The sequence below is a fragment of the Thalassophryne amazonica genome, chromosome 5 (assembly GCF_902500255.1).
Source record: "Thalassophryne amazonica chromosome 5, fThaAma1.1, whole genome shotgun sequence".
Taxonomy (NCBI): domain Eukaryota; kingdom Metazoa; phylum Chordata; class Actinopteri; order Batrachoidiformes; family Batrachoididae; genus Thalassophryne; species Thalassophryne amazonica.
Genome location: NC_047107.1, coordinates 110269546 through 110289563, shown reverse-complemented (window position 1 = coordinate 110289563; position 20018 = coordinate 110269546). Strand labels below are relative to the sequence as shown.

At 42.2% G+C, this 20018-nt stretch overlaps 1 protein-coding gene across 1 annotated transcript in view; it reads left to right on the top strand.

Annotated features, from left to right (window-relative positions):
* The window catches only part of si:dkey-112e17.1, a 114709-nt gene that overhangs the window by 84236 nt on the left and 10455 nt on the right, over positions 1 to 20018 (top strand). The window contains exons 7-9 of the mRNA XM_034169603.1: positions 5306 to 5656; positions 5971 to 6076; positions 8733 to 8875. Coding sequence (XP_034025494.1) covers positions 5306 to 5656; positions 5971 to 6076; positions 8733 to 8875 — 600 coding nt within the window. The remainder of the gene's footprint in view (positions 1 to 5305; positions 5657 to 5970; positions 6077 to 8732; positions 8876 to 20018) is intronic.

Here is a 20018-nt window from a genome sequence, read left to right as displayed (position 1 = left end):
CCACGGAGTCAGGCACTTCTGATTTAAAGCTCTCTTTTTCAGAGGAGCTACAGCATCCAAAGGTGTCTTCAATGAGGATGTAAAACTATTGACGAGATACTCTATCTCACTTACAGAGTTTAGGTAGCTACTCTGCACTGTGTTAAATGGCATTAGAGAACATAAAGAAGGAATCATATCCTTAAACCTAGTTACAGCGCTTTCTGAAAGACTTCTAGTGTAATAAACTTATTCCCCACTGCTGGGTAGTCCATCAGAGTAAATGTAAATGTTATTAAGAAATGATCAGACAGAAGGGAGTTTTCAGGCAATACTGTTAAGTCTTCTATTTCCATACCATAAGTCAGAACAAGATCTAAGATATGATTAAAGTGTGGGTGGACTCATTTACATTTTGAGCAAAGCCAATAGAGTCTAATAATAGATTAAATGCAGTGTTGAGGCTGTCATTCTCAGCATCTGTGTGGATGTTAAAATCGCCCACTATAATTATCTTATCTGAGCTAAGCACTAAGTCAGACAAAAGGTCTGAAAATTCACAGAGAAACTCACAGTAACGACCAGGTGGACGATAGATAATAACAATAAAACTGGTTTTGGGGACTTCCAATTTGGATGGACAAGACTAAGAGTCAAGCTTTCAAATGAATTAAAGCTCTGTCTGGGTTTTTGATTAATTAATCAGCTGGAATGGAAGATTGCTGCTAATCCTCCGCCTCGGCCCGTGCTACGAGCGTTCTGACAGTAGTGTGACTCGGGGGTGTTGACTCATTTAAACTAACATATTCATCCTGCTGTTACCAGGTTTCTGTAAGGCAGAATAAATCAATATGTTGATCAATATTATATCATTTACCAACAGGGACTTAGAAGAGAGAGACCTAATGAGAAGAGAGAGACCTAATGAAACAATAATGTCTAAAACTGGAATTGTGCAATACTTATGGTGTTTCTCCTGACTTCCTGTCATATTAATTTGTTATGGATGTGGTTGTGTTTTTACTTGTATCTGTTGTTTTCCTTTTGTAAAGGCACTTAGCATGAGTCCAAGACAAATTTCCCTGAGGGGACAAAGTGTATTGTATCGTATCGTATCGTGACTAACGAGCAGATCTGATTTGATGCAAGTGTTAGTTTTGGGGATGAAAATTTACAGGGTGATTCCATAATTTTTTCCTCAGAATTGAGTGATTCCATAATTTTTCCCCTCTGCTTGGTCTAAAAAAGTAACCGTTACTGACTGCCACAATTATTTTTCCTGTTTCTTATAGTGTTTCTTAAAGCCAGAAAGTTGCCATTTGAAATGGCTTTAGTTTTGTGTCATGTCTGTGATCTGCGTTTTTTTTCTACAAAATTAAACAACTGAATGAACATCCTCCAAGGCCGGTGATTCCATAATTATTGCCAGGGGTTGTATAACGGGGTTGAAACAGCATGTTGCTTCAGTACAGAGAACAGAGTCTGCACACATCGAGATCCAAAATCCAACACACTCAAATTAAAATAAAATTAACAACGCCTACCAGCTCCACTGATGAGAACAAAAAATACAAAAGGAGAAAAAAAAAAAACCTGAGCAGGGCACTCACCCACTTGTACAATGTTTTCCAAGATTAAATACGTAAAGTCCACAACATCAAAGAAGTCACACATGGAACATGCGCAATTGTCAGCCAGAGAATAATGTGCACCACTGTGCACCAGGGCTGACCACGGGTGCTAGCATGAGATGTTTCCCCAGTGTGGCCCTGATTTAGAAGACAAACAAGAATTACTAGGATAATCCCAGCTGATGCGGACATAATAAGTTAAATACTACAATAAACAAGTGGTTAAACACAATGGTGCTCATTCTGTGGCTGATATATTTTATCCACATATGATGATTAGTTATTAGTTTTTGCATGTATTTTTGTATATTTTGAACCCCCTCTATATACGGGCATGACCTCAAGTGACGCTGATCGCTTTACTGAGTGACGCAGAGTAACCAGTCCTTAAAGTGAACCATGTTTACCACTACTACGTCATATCAATGACATGATGGTATGTGTTTGGCCTTTAATTTAATGTTCATCCACTGTGGTGCATTTAGGTGCTGACTTACAAATTGGAACTTTGGACTTCTGGTATGGCATTTATGGAGTAGACTCCGCTGCACTATTCAATTTTTTTTTTTTTTTGCCTTGCAAACCTTGCACTTTTTTCTTGGAATCCCAGTTTTATTTATCATATTTACAGTCTTCTGATCGCCTGCAAAATGTCCAAGTCTAAAAGGAAGTCCGCATGAGAAACTTCACTACTTGCCGCACCTGTAACTATAGTGGAAATCAGCCTTTTGATGGAACCACAGAGCTGTGGTATCTGCAGACTTGAAGCTTTATTTTGAAAGTTTGTCATCCGAGCTGGACAGTGTCCACTCAGCAGGGTGTGACGACGGTTTACACATTAATTCTCTTGAATCTGTGCACACTGATTTTGATCAGTGTTTGGACCAGCTCAAGGCAGAGTACTCTGCACTGCCAAATGACGAGTGGTTAAAATCCAAGATGGCAGCCCTGGAAGAATGCAGCAGAAGCCATAATGTTGGGATTGTGGGTTTACCTCAAGCTATTGAGGATCTGCCCCCCCCCCCACTCCTCGACTGCTTCACTGCTGGAATTGGACAGGGCGCACCAAAGCTCAGCCCCTAAACCGTCTTCTAGAGGAAGACACGACCACTTATCCTGAGCTTTCATCGTTATCAAATGAAAGATCTGGTGATTCACGAGGCACTTAAGAGGGGTGACCTGACTTACAATGGACATGAGATTCAGCTCTACAAAGATTTCAACCCTGAGGTGCTGAGACAGCATGCTGAGTTAAAGAGCACCATACTGGAACTCAACAAGTGGGGACTCAGGCATGTCCTCCTGTACTCATCAAAACTGCGTATTACCTTACCTGCCAACATGGGAGAGGTGGCTGCAATCTGCATTGGATGCTGACAAGTTTGTGCAGAACCTGTGCAAAAACGAGAGGTGTTTTTCTTCCTTTCATTTCAAGAACCACTATTTGCACTGTTAAGCCACCACGAATTTGATCCCTGCACTGGCACACAGTCTTCTGTGGCAATGAGTAAACCGTTGCAAACTGTGCGATTCTGTGTGACAGTGCACAAAGAAACTTTTGAAATGTTCACAGTTTCTGGCACAAATAAATTTCGTGCCACTTGCGTGAACTAGCCATGAACATTGCGCAACCTATTCACAAACACTGTGTCTTTGCGCGCAGGGCCTCACACAGTTTACAACAGTCTACTCATTGGCACGCAAGATTGTATGCCAGTGCACGGATCAAATTTGTACAAGTGTCAAGGTGTCTTTACAGGTAACGTCAACCGATCGTGACCATTACTGTTTCTGCCTTTTCATTGGTCAGACTGAGATGAGACACTTTGTTCTCTGTTCATTGCCTTCTCATAACATAATTAACAACTTTTTTTATCGACAACCACCACTTAATATCATTCAGTGTTAACTTTGTTGATCAAGCACAATGCCTTTTCTGCCGAAAATGTTCTGTGATCACTGAGGGATGGGGGGAGGAAAAGACCTTTATCGGAGCCGGAACAGTGAAACCCAATTTGTAGTGTTGCTCTGCATAATGCCGGTTTCTCTTCACATGCTTGGACAATACCACCCTCTTGTGGGTACTCAATGTGACTACAGCTATTGTACTGTGCACCTGGGAAGTCGTCACAGCGCTTCACTTTATCCACATTCTATGTTAGAGCCATATGCCAAAATGGATGAATTTCATTTTTTTCTCCTCAAACGCCTACACACAACACCCCGTAATGACTGAGGTTTTTTTTTTTTTTGCAAATTTATATATAAAAAAACAAATTAGAAATCACATGTACATAAGTATTCACAGCCTTTGCCAGGAAGCTCAAAATTGAGCTCAGGTGGATCCTGTTTCCACTGATCATCCTTGAGATGTTTCTACAACTTAATTGGATTCCATCTGGGATAAATTTAGTTGATTGGACATGATTTGGAAAGGCACACCTGGCTCCATATAAGGTCCCACAGTTGACAGTGCATGTCGGAGCACAAACCAAGCATGAAGTCAAAAGAATTGTCTGTAGACCTCAGACAAGCTTGTCTCAAGGCACAAATCTTGGGAAGGGTACAGAGGCATTTCTGCTGTGGTGAAGGTCCCAATGAGCCCAGTGGCCTCCATCAGCCATAAGTGGAAGAAGTTCAGCTCCATCAGGCTCTTCCTGGAGCTGGCCACCCATCTAAACTGAGTAATCAGGGGAGGAGGACCTTAGTCAGGACGATAACCAAGAACCCAATGGTCACTGTCAGAGCTCCAGCATTCCTCTGGGAGAAAGGAGAACTTTACAGAAGGACAACCATCTCTGCAGCAATCTACTACCATCAGGCCTGTATGATAGAGTGGCCAAGGACACTAGCATCCACCTGGAGTTTGCCAAAACTCAACTGAAAGGCTCTCAGACCACGAGAAACAAAATTCTCTGGTCTGATGAGACAAAGATTGAACTCTGGTGTGAATGCCAGACATCATCCCTACAGTGAAGCATGGTGGTGGCAGCATCATGCTGTGGGGATGTTTTTCAGTGTCGGGAATTGGGAGACTAGTTAGAATTGAGGGAAAGATGAATACAGCAATGTACAGAGACATCCTGGATGAAAACCTGCTACAGAGTGGGGCGACGGTTCATCTTCCAGCAGGACAGTGACCCTAAGCACACAGCCAAGATATCAAAGGAGTGGCTTCAGGACAACTCTGTGAATGTCCTTTAGTGGCCCAGCCAGAGCCCAGACCTAAATCTGATTGAACATCTCTGGAGAGATCTGAAAATATCTGGGCACTGACGCTCCCCATCCAACCTGATGGATCTTGAGAAGTGCTGCAAAGAGGAATGGTCAAAACTACCCAAAGATAGGCGCACCAAGCTTGTGGCATCATATTCAAGAAGATTTAAGGTAATGTAATTGCTGCCAAAGGTGCATCAACAAAGTATTGAGCAAAGGGTGTGAATATGTACATATGATTTTATTTTTATATACATTTGCATAAATGAAAAGTTTTTCCATTTTGTTATTGTGGGGTGTTGTGAATAGAATTTTGAGGGGGGCAAATATTCTATATTGGGGAAAAAAAAATATGAATTGTGTAACAAGTATGGTGCTTGTTATATAAATATGAGTTAGGAATTTTTCATAAATTCATGTGATTTGGTGACAACAACCTGTTGTTTTTTTTGTTTTTTTTTTTTAAACACGTTTCTCAGCAGTGGGACAGGTTTCTGAGGCATAGTGACACAGGTTCGAATCCTGCAGGTGATTGGGCCTCACCAGACTGTACCGCTGCACCTCCTGGTGCCACGTCCGGCATCAGGCCGAGGGCGTGGAGCGTCCGCACCTTTCAGGACCTCATCCCGCCGATCCCACAGCTACACAAGAAGTGGTGCAGCTGGAACTCCAGCAGTCCCTTCACCAAGCTGGTGGACAGCGTCAGTACCACAACCATTACACCCAATGCTTATAAGGAGCACTCACATGGTTTTACTTTTAATTTATCTGCATTAACCTCAAAGGAAAAAATAATCTATTTTCAGAATGAATTTATTGTTACAGGATCCGTTCAGCAAAAGTGGCTGTATTTTGAACTTAAAAATCACCTCCACCCCCCCAAATTAGTTTTTTGTTTTTAGCTTTTATTCCAGGTGGGACCCAAATTGTCATTCAAATTGATTTGAAATTAATTTTTAGTCATTGTACTGACAGGTGCATGGATGATGGCATTCTGCCTTTTTTGATGTCACACTTGCACAATTCAGGATATAAACAAAGCTTCCTTCTTCGGCCACTCCTCCTCAACCCTCCCTCCTCTGGATGTCAGGTACAAAGTTACCAATGAAAATGATCTGTGATACCCTGATAAAACACGCTGCAGGTACCAGAGAGGGTCCAGAATGCTGGCGTGGACGTCAGCGAGCTGCAGCTGATTACTGATAATCAAACCAACCTGGAGCTGACGGTGGAGCGGGAGAACCAGACAGGTAGTGGAAAAGCATAGGTCCAATGGCCTACAAGCACAATCCATTAAGAGAATCCTGCAGCATCTACAACATTTTGGCTCCATTTGATGGAGATCTTTGTAGTTAAGTTTAACATGGTGTTTATTATTGCCAGAGGATCGATCTAGACTCCTTTTTGTGCTGCTGCTTGGGTGTAAACCAACAATGGTCGGTGAATGATTTGATGTTTTCACTATACTGTTGTGGACAGATGTAGGTTTACATACACCTTGGTTTACAAATGCACATACTCCATTTCATCAAACAATGTGTTGCATCATTTAGAATCTTGGATTTGTATGTCCATAATACCACTTAAAATTAATAGTTGCAAGATGGCCTTATTTCAGATTCTCAGTGGGTCAGCAGTTTACATACAAAGTGATGCCTTTTTAAACACCACGAAAGATTACAGAAATTGATGGAATTGCTTTCAAAAGCTTCAGAATGAGGAACTGTTGGCATAATTCAGGGTTAATTGAACCTTTGGTTCTATTTAAAGAACACATTAAATGATTTACTAATCAAAATGAAGTCTTGATTCATTTGGGTAACTCTTCATTATTTCCAGTACTTTTTGCACATTTATTGTAAAGTGTGACTAATATAACAATAATATCACACGTGAAGGACTGTTTTTCATGATGCACAGTCAGACATGTTGATGGACATTGATAAGGAGACTGACAGGTAGCACTGTCCTAACTTTAGATTGTCTTCTATCAATAATAACTTCTCCAGGAACATTTATTTGTTATGGCATGTTGATAATGACAGAATTGTTTAACAATACTTGCCTAAACCATTTGTTTACTGTAAGTAAAATTCAAAATGTTCTCAAATGTGGTTCTGGTGTGTGCATGTTTTTGCAGGCATGCACGTGTTGCTGGACGTGACTGACTGACTTTAACGTAATCATGAGAAGCATGAAAGCGTTTTTGGTTCCTTATGAAAGTATGAGGGGTGACCACAGTCCAGCTGTTTAATGGGAAATGTTGGGGGAAGGTGCAACATTGTTTGATTTCTGTCCATGAACAAAGATCAAAGAAGCTTTAGGTATGAGAGCAGTTTTGAGACTGTTTATGCAGAATCTGCTTCATGAACTATTTTCACATATGTTTATTCATTATAGTTATTTCACATGCAATGTCCAAAGCTATACAACATAACAGTGACTTCAGCATTTGACTGTAAAGCGGACGCTGTACATGGATGAGGAGACTTTGTAGTAACATTCACTGGAATAGAAAATATTTGTATTGGAGCAATGTGCAGGTTTAATCCTGTTGCAGGATTAACCCTGTGAGGTTTCTCAGTGGAGTTGAACCCAGGCACAGAGATTTGTATATTGTGGCATCTAAGCCACAAAACATGGGGAGCAACAGGGAGTACTCCCCCAGTCCCCTTCTGAGCTCCCTTCACTGCATTTTGCATCAAAATGCAGAGCTCGTGTACAGAACAATCTGAAGTACTGATGTGAGGCCACTCTGCATGTTTCAAATCATACACTCCTCCAATTATTGCATGTGTAACCGCGGTCTGGTATGAACAGCAGCCAAAAGAACAAATTGGCCGCTGTTATAGCCATCACCGGTGTGGATAGTGCACCATAATGTGGATTGCACAATACCCTAAGCAAGAAATTGCTTTTCTTGTGTTATGGTACAGAGCCCAGGTCAGAAACACTTTTCATAATGCCATTGAAAAATACCATAATGAGAAAATCAGCAAATGGCTATTAATTTGGAAATCGGTGATTTTGGTGCAGTTTTGATTAGCACTGAGGATATTGTGACTGGCGCTTCAGAGATGGAGATGGAAGTGGTCTGTGTAGCCATTGAAATTTTTCTCTCCTGTTGAGCACCACATACGAGTGAGTGCCTCTTAAATATTTTTCTTCTACTTGTAACTGGTTATAAATTCACCTTCACAGGAAGACATAACCAAGCAGTCAGGGAAACATGATCCAGACCAGAGGTCTTCAACTCATTCCAGCAAGGGCAGAGTGGATGCAGGTCTTCTTTGCAACCACCCACTGCATCAGGTGATTTCACTGATTAACTGATTCCATCGGCTCAAAGTGATGTTAATCAGTGAAATCACCTGGTGGAGGGGGTGGTTGCAAAGAAGACCTGCATAAGACCTCTGATGTAGACTGTTGTTGTGTGAACTGGCAGACTTTTGCGCTGCTGCATCATTTAAGCCTTAATGGTCATTAATTAAATACAGCCATGGACTTGTTGAATTTAAAACTGTAAAAATCTTGGATTCATTAAGTTTTTTTTTTTTTTTTGTCTAGATTTTAACTTTAAAGGAACGGATGTGAAAATAGTCCGTGTTAAACTCTTGCTCAAGTGAAGTCATTAATAACTGGGTCATGTTGTGTAAACCGAGTAATGCAGTGATTATAATATCTCCCTGTCCAGTAAGTGAAAAAGACTGTATTAACTTTAGGCCATATCGCCCACCCCATGATGCATGATGTTTTAGATACCCCATGATGCGGGTATCTACGTATAACAACTCTAAGCTCCATTTCATGTCAGTAAAACCCATACATGTACAAATTGATTATCAAACTTGTTGGTGTCATGAGTCTTTATTTTCTTGTGTGTGTTTTTTCTTTTTACTTATTCAGGAGGTGCTGTTAGTGACATTTCCCAAAATGCAGAGTTGAAGCTTTCTTCCAGCGCTTTGACTGAGCTTGACATTGGTGCAGACGATGCCTTCACTGCGTTGTCGGCCCCCAGCCCAAGCAGAACGCTGCTGTCCTCTCATACGGTAACACCGGCTTCATGCCCGTACATTTATCTCTGATGGTACTCCCTAGAGAATGCTGATAATCTCTGATTGGCAGTCATCATTGTGCAGTAGGGTGGGCCATAATTGTGAGGCAGTATTGGCATTTGGGTGTTACTTGAACATTTTGTGCTTCTAATATATCATCAGGTGGTGTGTGACACTGACCCATTAACCAACCACAGGCACATCCGTTTGACGCGTAACATTCGCCTAAACAGTGGCAGACTACGTCATTAATTGAAAAAACTGACTTTGAACAGTCATTTGTCTGAGAATGTTTGTTTTTTTTCCTCTCTCTCTCTATCAGACTCCAGCTGCAGTTGATTGCTGCTTTGCCAAATGTGTCCTGATATGGTATTTTGCACAAATGTCTGCAGCTGTAACATGTCAACACACTGTTGTGCTGCTTTCTTCAACTCATGCCAGTATTGTAATGGGTAGTTGGGTCAGCTGTCTGCAAGCACTCGTGAACATGGCACTAAAAAGTGCAGAGATCCCGGCTGCTCGTTGGCTCCCTCTAAGCACCTGGTCATGCGCCATCCACCCTCCATTTCTCATAACAAGCGTTGTGTTTGTGGTCTACCTAATTACAAACTAGGCTTTATTTTTTTTTTTTATGTTTTGAAGTGTTTGTTTTCCCACAACACCGCACGCACACACTGTATTAACAAGCAGAAGCCAACAGCCTAACTGATGTTATTATAGAAGGTAAAAAGAATGCCGTAAACTGCTTCTTGTTGCTACTGAGCAGGCGAAAACATCATTAGAAGTCCGGGTGCACGGACCACTTCCGTGCAGAGTGAAATGTGCATGTTTACCTCTCTAACAATCGATTATACAGTTAGCCTTACCATCCTTCTCTGTTGTAACTGTCCCTTGAAGTGCAAACAGGTATAGTGCGGTGTAGGGGCTTTATTGTGAGAGGCAGTGTTGTCCTCATTCAGGTCATACAGGAGCAGGACTCAGTTGTCATGTATTATACAGTGCCATCTTGTGGCCATAGATGATAATACATTATCCTTTAGACATAAGTCACTTTGAAATATGTGACAGGGCCAGCCAAACAAGTGTTAAATAGTCGTTTCGAAAATACGATTCATGTGGCAGTAGGTTATGCATTGCCTCTCCAGTGTGTATTGTACAGTATGATCAGGAATGGAAATCGAAGCACTGTTGCATTCTGAAGCTTATGAAATTGTGTAATAAATAGGCGACAGATATTTTTCTTACCCTTTTGATGAACTGCTGAAAGGGGTTGGTGACCCTTGTTGTAGATTATTGAAGGTGTCTTTTCTTTTTAATGTTCTGCTCAAACTCATTGGGTGATCCTCCCATTCTGGAAACGTTATCCCCAATCCAAGGAAGACCAGCGGTGACGGGGCTGTCATGTCGTTGAAATGACCCAGTGTTCCTATTTACTGGCATGTGCATGGTACAATATCAAAGTATGCAAACTATGAGGACATGCTGTAAGTGGGAAATGAGGATAATTAAGAGGGGAAGTGCGTTGACAAAGAAACAGCCCCCCCACCCCACCCCCCATCCATCCTCCTTTGTATTCTCTTGGAATAAGTGTTGGCATAAAACAGCTCTGGCAGCTTTTTGAAGGACTGGCAAGCTTTCTGCAGCTTGGACTAATGGAGTATTATCAGCGGAGCCAGATTCCCAGCTTCAGTTTGTGTGTGTGTGTGTGTGTGTGTGTGTGTGGTGTGTGTGTGTGTGGTGTGTGTGTGTGTGTGTGTGTGTGTGTGTGTGTGTGTGTGTGTGTGGTTGTGTGTGTGTGGTGTGTGTGACCTCTATGTAGGCATCCATGTACATAATGCTTTCAAAAAAACAGGGTCAGACTACAACATGGTCTAAACATCGCTTCGTGCAAAAAGCTTAAATACATATGCACGAGCATGATGTTTTGAATCTGATTTAGTAAGTTTCAAACTATGTTGTGTACTCATGAAGAGATCACAAATTTCCGCAGTGTAAGTAGGGTGAAGTATTCGAGGCAGGAAAAAAAAATTAACTTAATTTTCAGTGAATTCACCTCTCATGACTTCCACTGAGGAGGTTGCTTTCACCCCATCTTTATTACCTACAGGACATAATACACCATCTTATTAGACTTTGATAGAAGATTTGGACTGTTCTAGAATCAGTGCTATAAAACTTTGTGGTTAATCTGAATAGAAGTGTTTTTAAATAAAGGAGAAACCTGAAATGTAATGAAGTTGGATGTAACTCTAGTTCTAAGAGTATGACTCATATTGGTTGGCTCATAATATTAGGTAATACAAGTTTTTCACAAACGCATTTGTATCGGTGTTATTTTTGTTGATATGAAAACTTTTATTTTACCAAATGAACACTCTTGGAAATGGTGTCATTGCATAGTTTGTCCAGCAGAGGGTATTTTGACTGCATTGCTTACAATTTTGTCAAGCGTGGCTGGGACCTCAGTCACCCCTTGGACACATTAGCTACAAGAGACTTAGGCAAACGGTCCAGCTGCCATTAATTTTCAATCAGAGTGGCCATTTTACAGTGACAAGAGATATGTGGTCACTTTGTCACCAGATAGGCAGAGCCAAAACAGACTAGAAGTCTGTTTTATGCAAAAACGCTGAGCGACCTGACAAGGCGACTGCCGATCACAGTGAAGGCAGCGTGACATTTGTTAGTTGGACCGTCCCCTGTGGTACCCCCATGCTGCTTCTAATGGTGTCGGATGTAATGTCCCGAAGTCTCACATACTGTGGGCGGCCTGTGAGGTAGTTGGTAATCCAGGCCACCAGTGGAGCCTCCACCTTCATGCCACGTAGCTTATTGTTGAGTAAGTCAGGCTGGATGGTGTTGAACGCACTGGAGAAGTCAAAGAACATGAATCTCACACTGCCTGCCTCCTCCAGATGAGAGTAAAGGTGCCCTGACATTTGCACAACTTTGATGCACGCAGTTACACGCACGTCGTCGTGACGATCCCAGCCGCTATGTTCCTAGCTGGATGCCGTGCTTTGTTCCACCAGTTGCCACGCGCTATGTGCTAGATGCTGCATATATAAAACAATTATTTTGTAGCAGATTAATCATTTTCTCTGCAAGTTGGCTGCTGAAAATGTCTCTGATCAGTTTCTGAATCACAGTGGACCACCCCAGCAGCAGCCGTTCACGCACACATGCTGAATGAGCTGGAGAAAGCATTTGGAGCCGTCAAAAAAAAGGTAATTGTCACATTTACTTTGTTGTGGCTTGGTAAAACAGTTGCATGTTCTTTCCTTCTTGTGTGCAGCTGTTAAAGTATGCTGATGATAGATTTAACATCTCATTATAATCCTTCAGACGAGCTGTGCTCTAATGCGGTGCACTGACGCAACCAGTCGCTCTGTTCATTTCTTCTTTACTCCACTTGATGAGCTACACATAGTGTTGGTGAGCAGATCGCGCCACGTTGCACAACATTTATGTGTGAAAGTTTTTTCAACATTTCAAAATTCTCTTTGCGCAATGGCATGCGCCGGCGCCCCTCTCACATTCAGTCTACACCCGTTAAAGGCAAGTTTACTCTCCTGCACAATACAGGTTGTGCAAGTGCGTGCATCAGAGTCGTGCAAGTGTCAGCGCACCTTAAGCTCTTAAGCACCTTAAGCAGGGGGTCCAGCCATTATTCGACGACTGTGCAGAGGTGCCATAGGACGAGCCTCTCAAGTGACTTCATAACGTGATGTTAGCTCCACACGTCTGTAGTCATTAAGTGTGTTGGAATTCTTCTTCTTGAGCACAGGAACCAGACATGAGGTTTTCCACTGCTCAGGAACAACCATCTGCTTCAGGCTCAGCATACCAGCCCAACAGGGGAGTGGAGGATGTCATCATCTTCATGCTCTGGGACTGAGGCCATCAGGACCCACAGCCTTTCCTGGATACAGGCAACTAATTCTTTTCTCACATCCTCAGCAGTGATGGTGCTCAAGGGCATCAAGGGGAATGAGATCGCTTCCCTTCTGTGAGCTCCCCAGGAGAGACGTTTTGGGAGGCGGCTGTCATCCAAGTGAGGTACATGGCCAGCCCATCGCAGCTGGCAGTGCATGAGTGTGGCATGAATGCTCTCCATCTGGGCTCGCTTGAGTACCTATGTGTCCAGAACTTTGTCCTGCCATTTGATGTGTAGCAGCAGCCGCAACCATGTGGAAGGCGTTCACCTGTCTGGTCTGGCGGCTGTAGACTGTCCACATTTTGCTGGTGAACAGTAGGGATGGAACACCACAGCATGATACACCTTAAACATGGTCTGCAGGCTCAGTCTGCATCGCTCCCAAAACCGGTCTCTGAGTCATCCAAAGGCTGTTCTGGCAATCCTGTAGGCCACCTCCTCATTGATGAGCATGATAGGGTGCATCCCAGGTAGACAAACCTGTCTGCCGCAACAAGTCTCTGTCTGTTGGACATTATGACGGGCTTAGTGTAGGGAGCTCCTTGGGGTGCTGGTGCAGGAACTTGGTCTTCTTGGTGGAGATTGTGAGGCCACAGTCCCCACATGCCTTGGAGAACAGGTCCATGCTTTCCTGCATATCAGACTGTGTACTGGCATTCAATGCGCAGTCGTCGGCAAAGAGAAAGTCACAGTTGGTGTCTTCCTGTAGCTGTAAGCAGGCACTCGGTGATGCCACTTTGGACGATATACAGTCCACATCTATATTTTTCCCCAAATGGAAAACAGAAAACTGACAACAGGCTCTTTGGATGCAAAGTCAGTAAAGCGCCTGTCAGATTCTGACAAGATGCTCTGCAAGTGATCATCATAACGTGCACTCTTAGGCTCCACTGTGTGTTCTGGTGCTTTTACTGTCTCCATGTGTAGAAAGTTCTGCAGGTCACACTGTTGGAACCTGCTTGATAGCACATGTAATTTGCTTTTAAACTTGCTTTCAAATCCAAAAGCTGTGCATATTCAGCATGGTTTGAATGTTTCAGAAAGTCTTAAATTTACCTCTGCTGAGCCACCTAACGTCTATGTGCAGCAGATGTGTGTCTACTCCAACTGCAAACAGAATAAATGTGTCCGCAGACTCCTGGCCCAACACAACACTGCAATATTGTTTGCCACATTCATCACTTTTCATATTTTATGGACCATGAGTCATTGTGCTGCTCACAGACTTTTCAATTCTTGGACTTTTTTTTGGGCGAACAGAGGAGATTTATACTTGTTCCTTGTTGGTGCTTGCTGCCAGTTTTAAGATTTAAAATTAAGGGCGTGGTCACTCTGAGTGCCAGTGATTCAGCCGAGTGTCCCTGTCTCTCATAGTGTTTTCAGCTCAGTGTCCGCTTGATGCGGCTGCTGGCTGTTGTGTCGCTGTGTCTATCATTGGAGTTCTTTTTTTTTTTTTTTTTTTTTTTTTTTTTATATGACCTGTTGCGTGGTGAAACATCCTAAAGGATCTTCTAAGGACATTCCCTGCTGCAATATTTGCACTGTATGAAACTCCAGGTTTATTTAATGCTGTATGCTAACGGCCGTTAGCACTTTTAGCAGCTGTCAGTAGCCTGATCCGTTAAGCCCCGTTAATGCACGATTACTTGAGAAAATCAGCGGGTCATAACTTTTAATGTCTTCACCAAAGCAAATCATTTAGAACCACCGCGCCAGTGCCCAAAAATGACAATAAATGCCACCCATGCGTCACCCTCTTTATGCCATAGTCATCATGCCGCTGCTGTTAATGTGGCAATACCCAAACGTGAGCTTCATATTGGCTATTCTGGGTCTCTAGAAACCTATTGGTGACATCAAGCAGGCTTTCTGGAGGAGTCCTGCGCGGGATTATATTTTTTCTTCCAGCTCCCGCTGAAATTCTGACTATTCCCACGTGCTCCCGCAATGGGTGTGTCCAGTCCCGGCCACACCTGCTAAACGCTAAGCGCACAATAAATAGAGAGGTGCATTGATTTTGTGTATTCTCTGGTCCTGCTGGAGGAAACACGTAATTTAGGCTATTAATAAAGAAATTCATGGGAAAGCGCCTTGGGGCGACTGTTTGTTGTGATTTGGCACTATATAAATAAGATTGATTGATTGTTTTGTTGAATCCCTGGCCTGTATGTCTTTTGACACATTGATCAGGAATAGCGTTACTATTTGGTTGTTTTCAATTTAAAGACAGTTTCATGTGCCCTTTATAAGACATTCAGTAACTCTCTGCGCTGTCTTTCTCTCTTCGCTCCTTTAATATCCGATGCTCCTGTTAAATTACTTAACATGAAAGTAGTGTGTGGAATGGATACTTTACACTATTCTCCTTTGTAGACTGAGTCATCTTGTCACTTCTGTTCCCACAGTTTTTATTTTTAGCTGCCTGCTCCCGCCTGCAGCAAGGTTCTGACCGACCCACTCCAGCAAGATTTGCATTGGGTCCAGTTGGACCCTCGAGTCTAGCCCTAGTATTGACCTTATGTGTTTGACCTACGTGTTGCTGTTTTGTTTAATCTAAAGCTCTGTAATTCTTGTTGAGACTGTTGGCTGTGTGTGTGTGTGTGTGTGTGTTCATGGCTGTGTGTGTGTGTGTGTGTGTGTGTGGTGTGCGTGCGTGTGTGCGTGCGTGTGGGGATTATCTGAGCTTGTTCTTTTTTTCTTGACCTGTTCAAACCCTAAGACCAATGCTCTCCCATGATGTCAGAATCTATTAGTTCTTTCATTTGTTTTATAATGGCATGCCTGTAGTCTTGGATGCACAACACCGCAAATGTGGCTGAAATGATTCCAAGGTCCCTGTTTTTGCACTTGACAGCTATAATATACTTAAGTAATGAGTGAGTTTGGTACGTAGTAACAACACACTCAGCTGACTGGCTGCGGAACTAAGTGGTCCAAGATAATCAGTACATTTCCGCCTTGGTAATCCAGTAAGGTGGCACACAATAGTGTTCAGGGAGTAAATCGTGTCTGAGCAGGAAATGTAGCAGGTTGCAGTAATTAGCTATGGGGGCAACAGGTGAAATCTTTGACATATTACACTCAAAATGGTGCAACTTGATGTATTCTGACACAGCTGTTATCAATTGAATGCTTTGTCTGAGTGTGTGTACAGACATTTTCAACTTATCTTTCTGTTCTTGGGTATAATAAATAGAAACCTAGGTTTATAGTATAACAATTGGACAAATATTCCAAAATTGTATAGGGTCTGAATTAACTGGTGTATTGCCAATGAGCTTCTGTACTTGGTGCCATGACATTACATTCATTGATAGTAATGCTGACACAAGACAGATGGCTAATTTGGAAGTGGGACACATAACACACAAGGGATTTTAGAAATTGATTTGGCTGCACACATCTGGACCAAACATTCACACAGTGCTTGTTTTTGTAGCTTTCTGCTACAAAAAATGTTCATTTTTGTAGTTTTTGCTCACCAACCTCTGCAGGGTCAGTCCACAGCTACGACACTCCACCCACTCGAAAAAGAAAAAATAGTTTTTTTCACATCCAGTTCCTTTTGTGAAAGACTGAATAATGCAACCTCAATTCAATGAAGTTGGGACATTGTGTAAAATGTAAATAAAAACAATACAATGATTTGCAAATCCTCTTCAACCTATATTCAATTGCATACACCACAAAGACAAGATATTTACTGTTCAATTTGATAAACTGTGTGTTTGTGCAAATATTTGCTCATTTTGAAATGGATGCCTGCAACACATTTCAAAAAAGTTGGGACAGGGGCAACAAAGACTGGGAAAGTGATGAATGCTCTAAAAAACACTTCATTAGAAACAGGTTGATTGTTATGATTGGTATAAAAGGAGCATCCCCAAAAGGCTTAGCCGTCACAAGCAACGATGGACGAGGTCACCACTTGTGAACAACTGCATGAAAAAATAGTTCAACAGTTTAAGAATAATGTTTCTCAATGTTATTGAAAGGAATTTAGGGATCCATCATCTACAGTCCATAATATAATCGGAAAGATTAAGAGAATTTGGAGAACTTTTACATGTAAGGGGCAAGGGCCGAAAACCAACATTGAATGCCCGTGACCTTTGATCCCTCAGGCAACACTGCATTAAAAACCACATCATTGTGTAAAGGATCTTACCACGTGGGCTCAGGAACACTTCAGAAAACCACTGTCAGTTAACACAGTTCGTCGCTCACATCTAAAGTGCAAGTTAAACTCTACCATGCAAAGTGAAAGCCATACATCAACACATCCAGAAACGCCGCCGCCTTCTCTGGGCCCGAGCTCATTCGAATGGACAGAGGCAAAGTGGAAAAGTGTGCTGTGGTCTGAGGTCCACATTTCAAATTGTTTTTGGAAATCATGGACGTTGTGTCCTCCAGACAAAAGAGGAATAAGACCATCCAGATTGTTACCAGCGCCAATGTTCAAAAGCCAGCATCTGTGATGGTATGGGGGTGTGTTAGTGCCCATGGCATGGGCAACTTACACATCTGTGATGGCACCATCAATGCTGCAAGGTACATCCAGGTTTTGGAGCAACACATGCTGCCATCCAAGCAACGTCATTTTTCAGGGACGTCCCTGCTTATTTCAGCAAGACAATGCCAAGCCACATTCTGCACGTGTTTATACCAGCGTGGCTTTGTAGTAAGAGTGTGAGTACTAGACTGGCCTGCCTGCAGTCCAGACTGTTGCCCATTGAAAATGTGTGGCGCATTATGAAGCACAAATACGACAACGGAGACCCTGGACTGTTGAACAACTGAAGTTGTACATCAAGCAAGAATGGGAAAGGAATTCCACCTACAAAGCTTCAACAATTAGTGTCCTCTGTCCCAAATGCTTATTGAGTGTTGTTAGAAGGAAAGGTGATGTAACACAGTGGTAAACATACCACTGTTCCAGCTTTTTTTGAAACGTGTTGCAGGCATCCATTTCAAAATGAGCAAATATTTGTACAAAAACATCAAAGTTTATCAGTTTGAACATAAAATATCTTGTCTTTGTGGTGTATTCAATTGAATAAAGGTTTAAGAGGATTTGCAAATCATTGTATTCTGTTTTATTGACATTTTACAGAATGTCCCAACTTCATTGGAATTGGGGTTGTAATTAGTGATATTGATAGTGTTATTATTTAAATGATTCCAAGCATTTCTTCCCATATTCTGTAAATAAATGTGGGTACCTTTCTGCAGTAATGTCTGACATCGGTTTGCTGGGAGCAGGGAGGAGGAATATACCATGTGACCGTCTCCAGCCTCTAGGATTGGCTGTAAGGCAAAGATAATCTAGAGAGAGATGCATTTTACAGATGAGTTGCAATTTCAGGAAGTGGTTGAATGATGTTCCGGTCACTGATATATTAATAGAAACATGAAGAAAAGTACACTTGGATGCACCGGAGCATTCATGGACCTCCAGAGGGTTAAGAATGGCACAGGCTGTGGTTTGCACATGTTACATGGAGTTCTCGCTGTTGTTGAACTCACCCCAGTTACACTGTTACAAAGTGAGTTCTACATAAAGAAAAAGGTGGGACTTATACTCCAGTGTTCTTGCATATGGTTTATTCCCTGTTCAGTGTATTTTATGAGACATGCAACTTGTACTCCAGAAACTATGGGGTGCAATTATGACACGTCTGCCATGTTGAATCACCTTTGCGTGGTTGGACTTTGCCTCCCTCAATATGAGTCTGATACAACCACACCACAGGGAGGACACAGACCAACAGTTTTTGCAGACTGAGCGAAAACCACATGGCACATCCTGCTGCCTCTGTGTGTGGTCACAGTCATCTTATAGTATTTGACACTATAGCTCCTATCACACAGGAGTGTGTGTAGCATTTTGGTGGCGATCATTGGCATGCTACACTCATCATGGATTCACTTGTATCGGCGTTCTGTGGTGTTTAACATCGCACATTGTCTGCTGCGTCCTGGCCAGTGTTTTATCAACTTTCTTTAATTCTTCCATTTTATCATGGATTTGTTGTTTATGAACAACCTGGTGCTGTTTCAGCTTGTCACACAGTGTGTGTGTGTGTGTGTGTGTGTGTGTGTGTGTGTGTGTGTGTGTGTGTGTGCGCGCGCGCAGAGTTAGGTGTAAGTGGAGGCCACGTGACACGTAGAGTTGAATTGAAAGTATTAAGAACACGACCAAAAGAGTGATGGCAACTGTGTGATTTGTTCCTTGTGAATAGTGAGATGTTTGTTTTGAGTGCTACATGTGTCTCTAAGTGGCATGCGCACACTTTCTATGTGAGAGGGGCTTAATGGACATGTTGCACAGAAATCATAACAACTTAGATTTAGGCTGTTAGAGACCATCTAATGATACATCGGGATTACTTTGTGCACTTGCGTGACTGGTCTCAAGTATAGGGTATTCGCAGCAAACAGTTATGGAGACTGCCAAAAACAAAGTACTCAGGTTCACGTTGGGAGCTACAACCCCTGACAAAAATTATGGAATCACCGGCCCCGGAGGATGTTCATTCAGTTGTTTAATTTTGTAGAAAAAAAGCAGATCAGACATGACACAAAACTAAAGTCATTTCAAATGGCAACTTTCTGGCTTTAAGAAACACTATAAGAAATCAGGGAAAAAAAATTGTGGCAGTCAGTAATGGTTACTTTTTTAGACCAAGCAGAGGGAAAAAAATATGGACTCTCAATTCTGAGGAAAAAATTATGGAATCATGAAAAACAAAAGAACGCTCCAACACATCACTAGTATTTTGTTGCACCACCTCTGGCTTTTATAACAGCTTGCAGTCTCTGAGGCATGGATTTAATGAATAACAAACAGTACTTTTCATCAATCTGGCTCCAACTTTCTCTGATTGCTGTTGCCAGATCAGCTTTGCAGGTTGGAGCCTTGTCACAGACCATTTCCACCAAAGAATTTCAATTGGATTAAGATCCGGACTATTTGCAGGCCATGACATTGACCCTATGTGTCTTTTTGCAAGGAATGTTTTCACAGTTTTTGCTCTATGGCAAGATGCATTATCATCTTGAAAAATGATTTCATCATCCCCAAACATCCTTTCAATTGATGGGATAAGAAAAGTGTCCAAAATATCAACGTAAACTTGTGCATTTATTGATGATGTATGACAGCCATCTCCCCAGTGCCTTTACCTGACATGCAGCCCC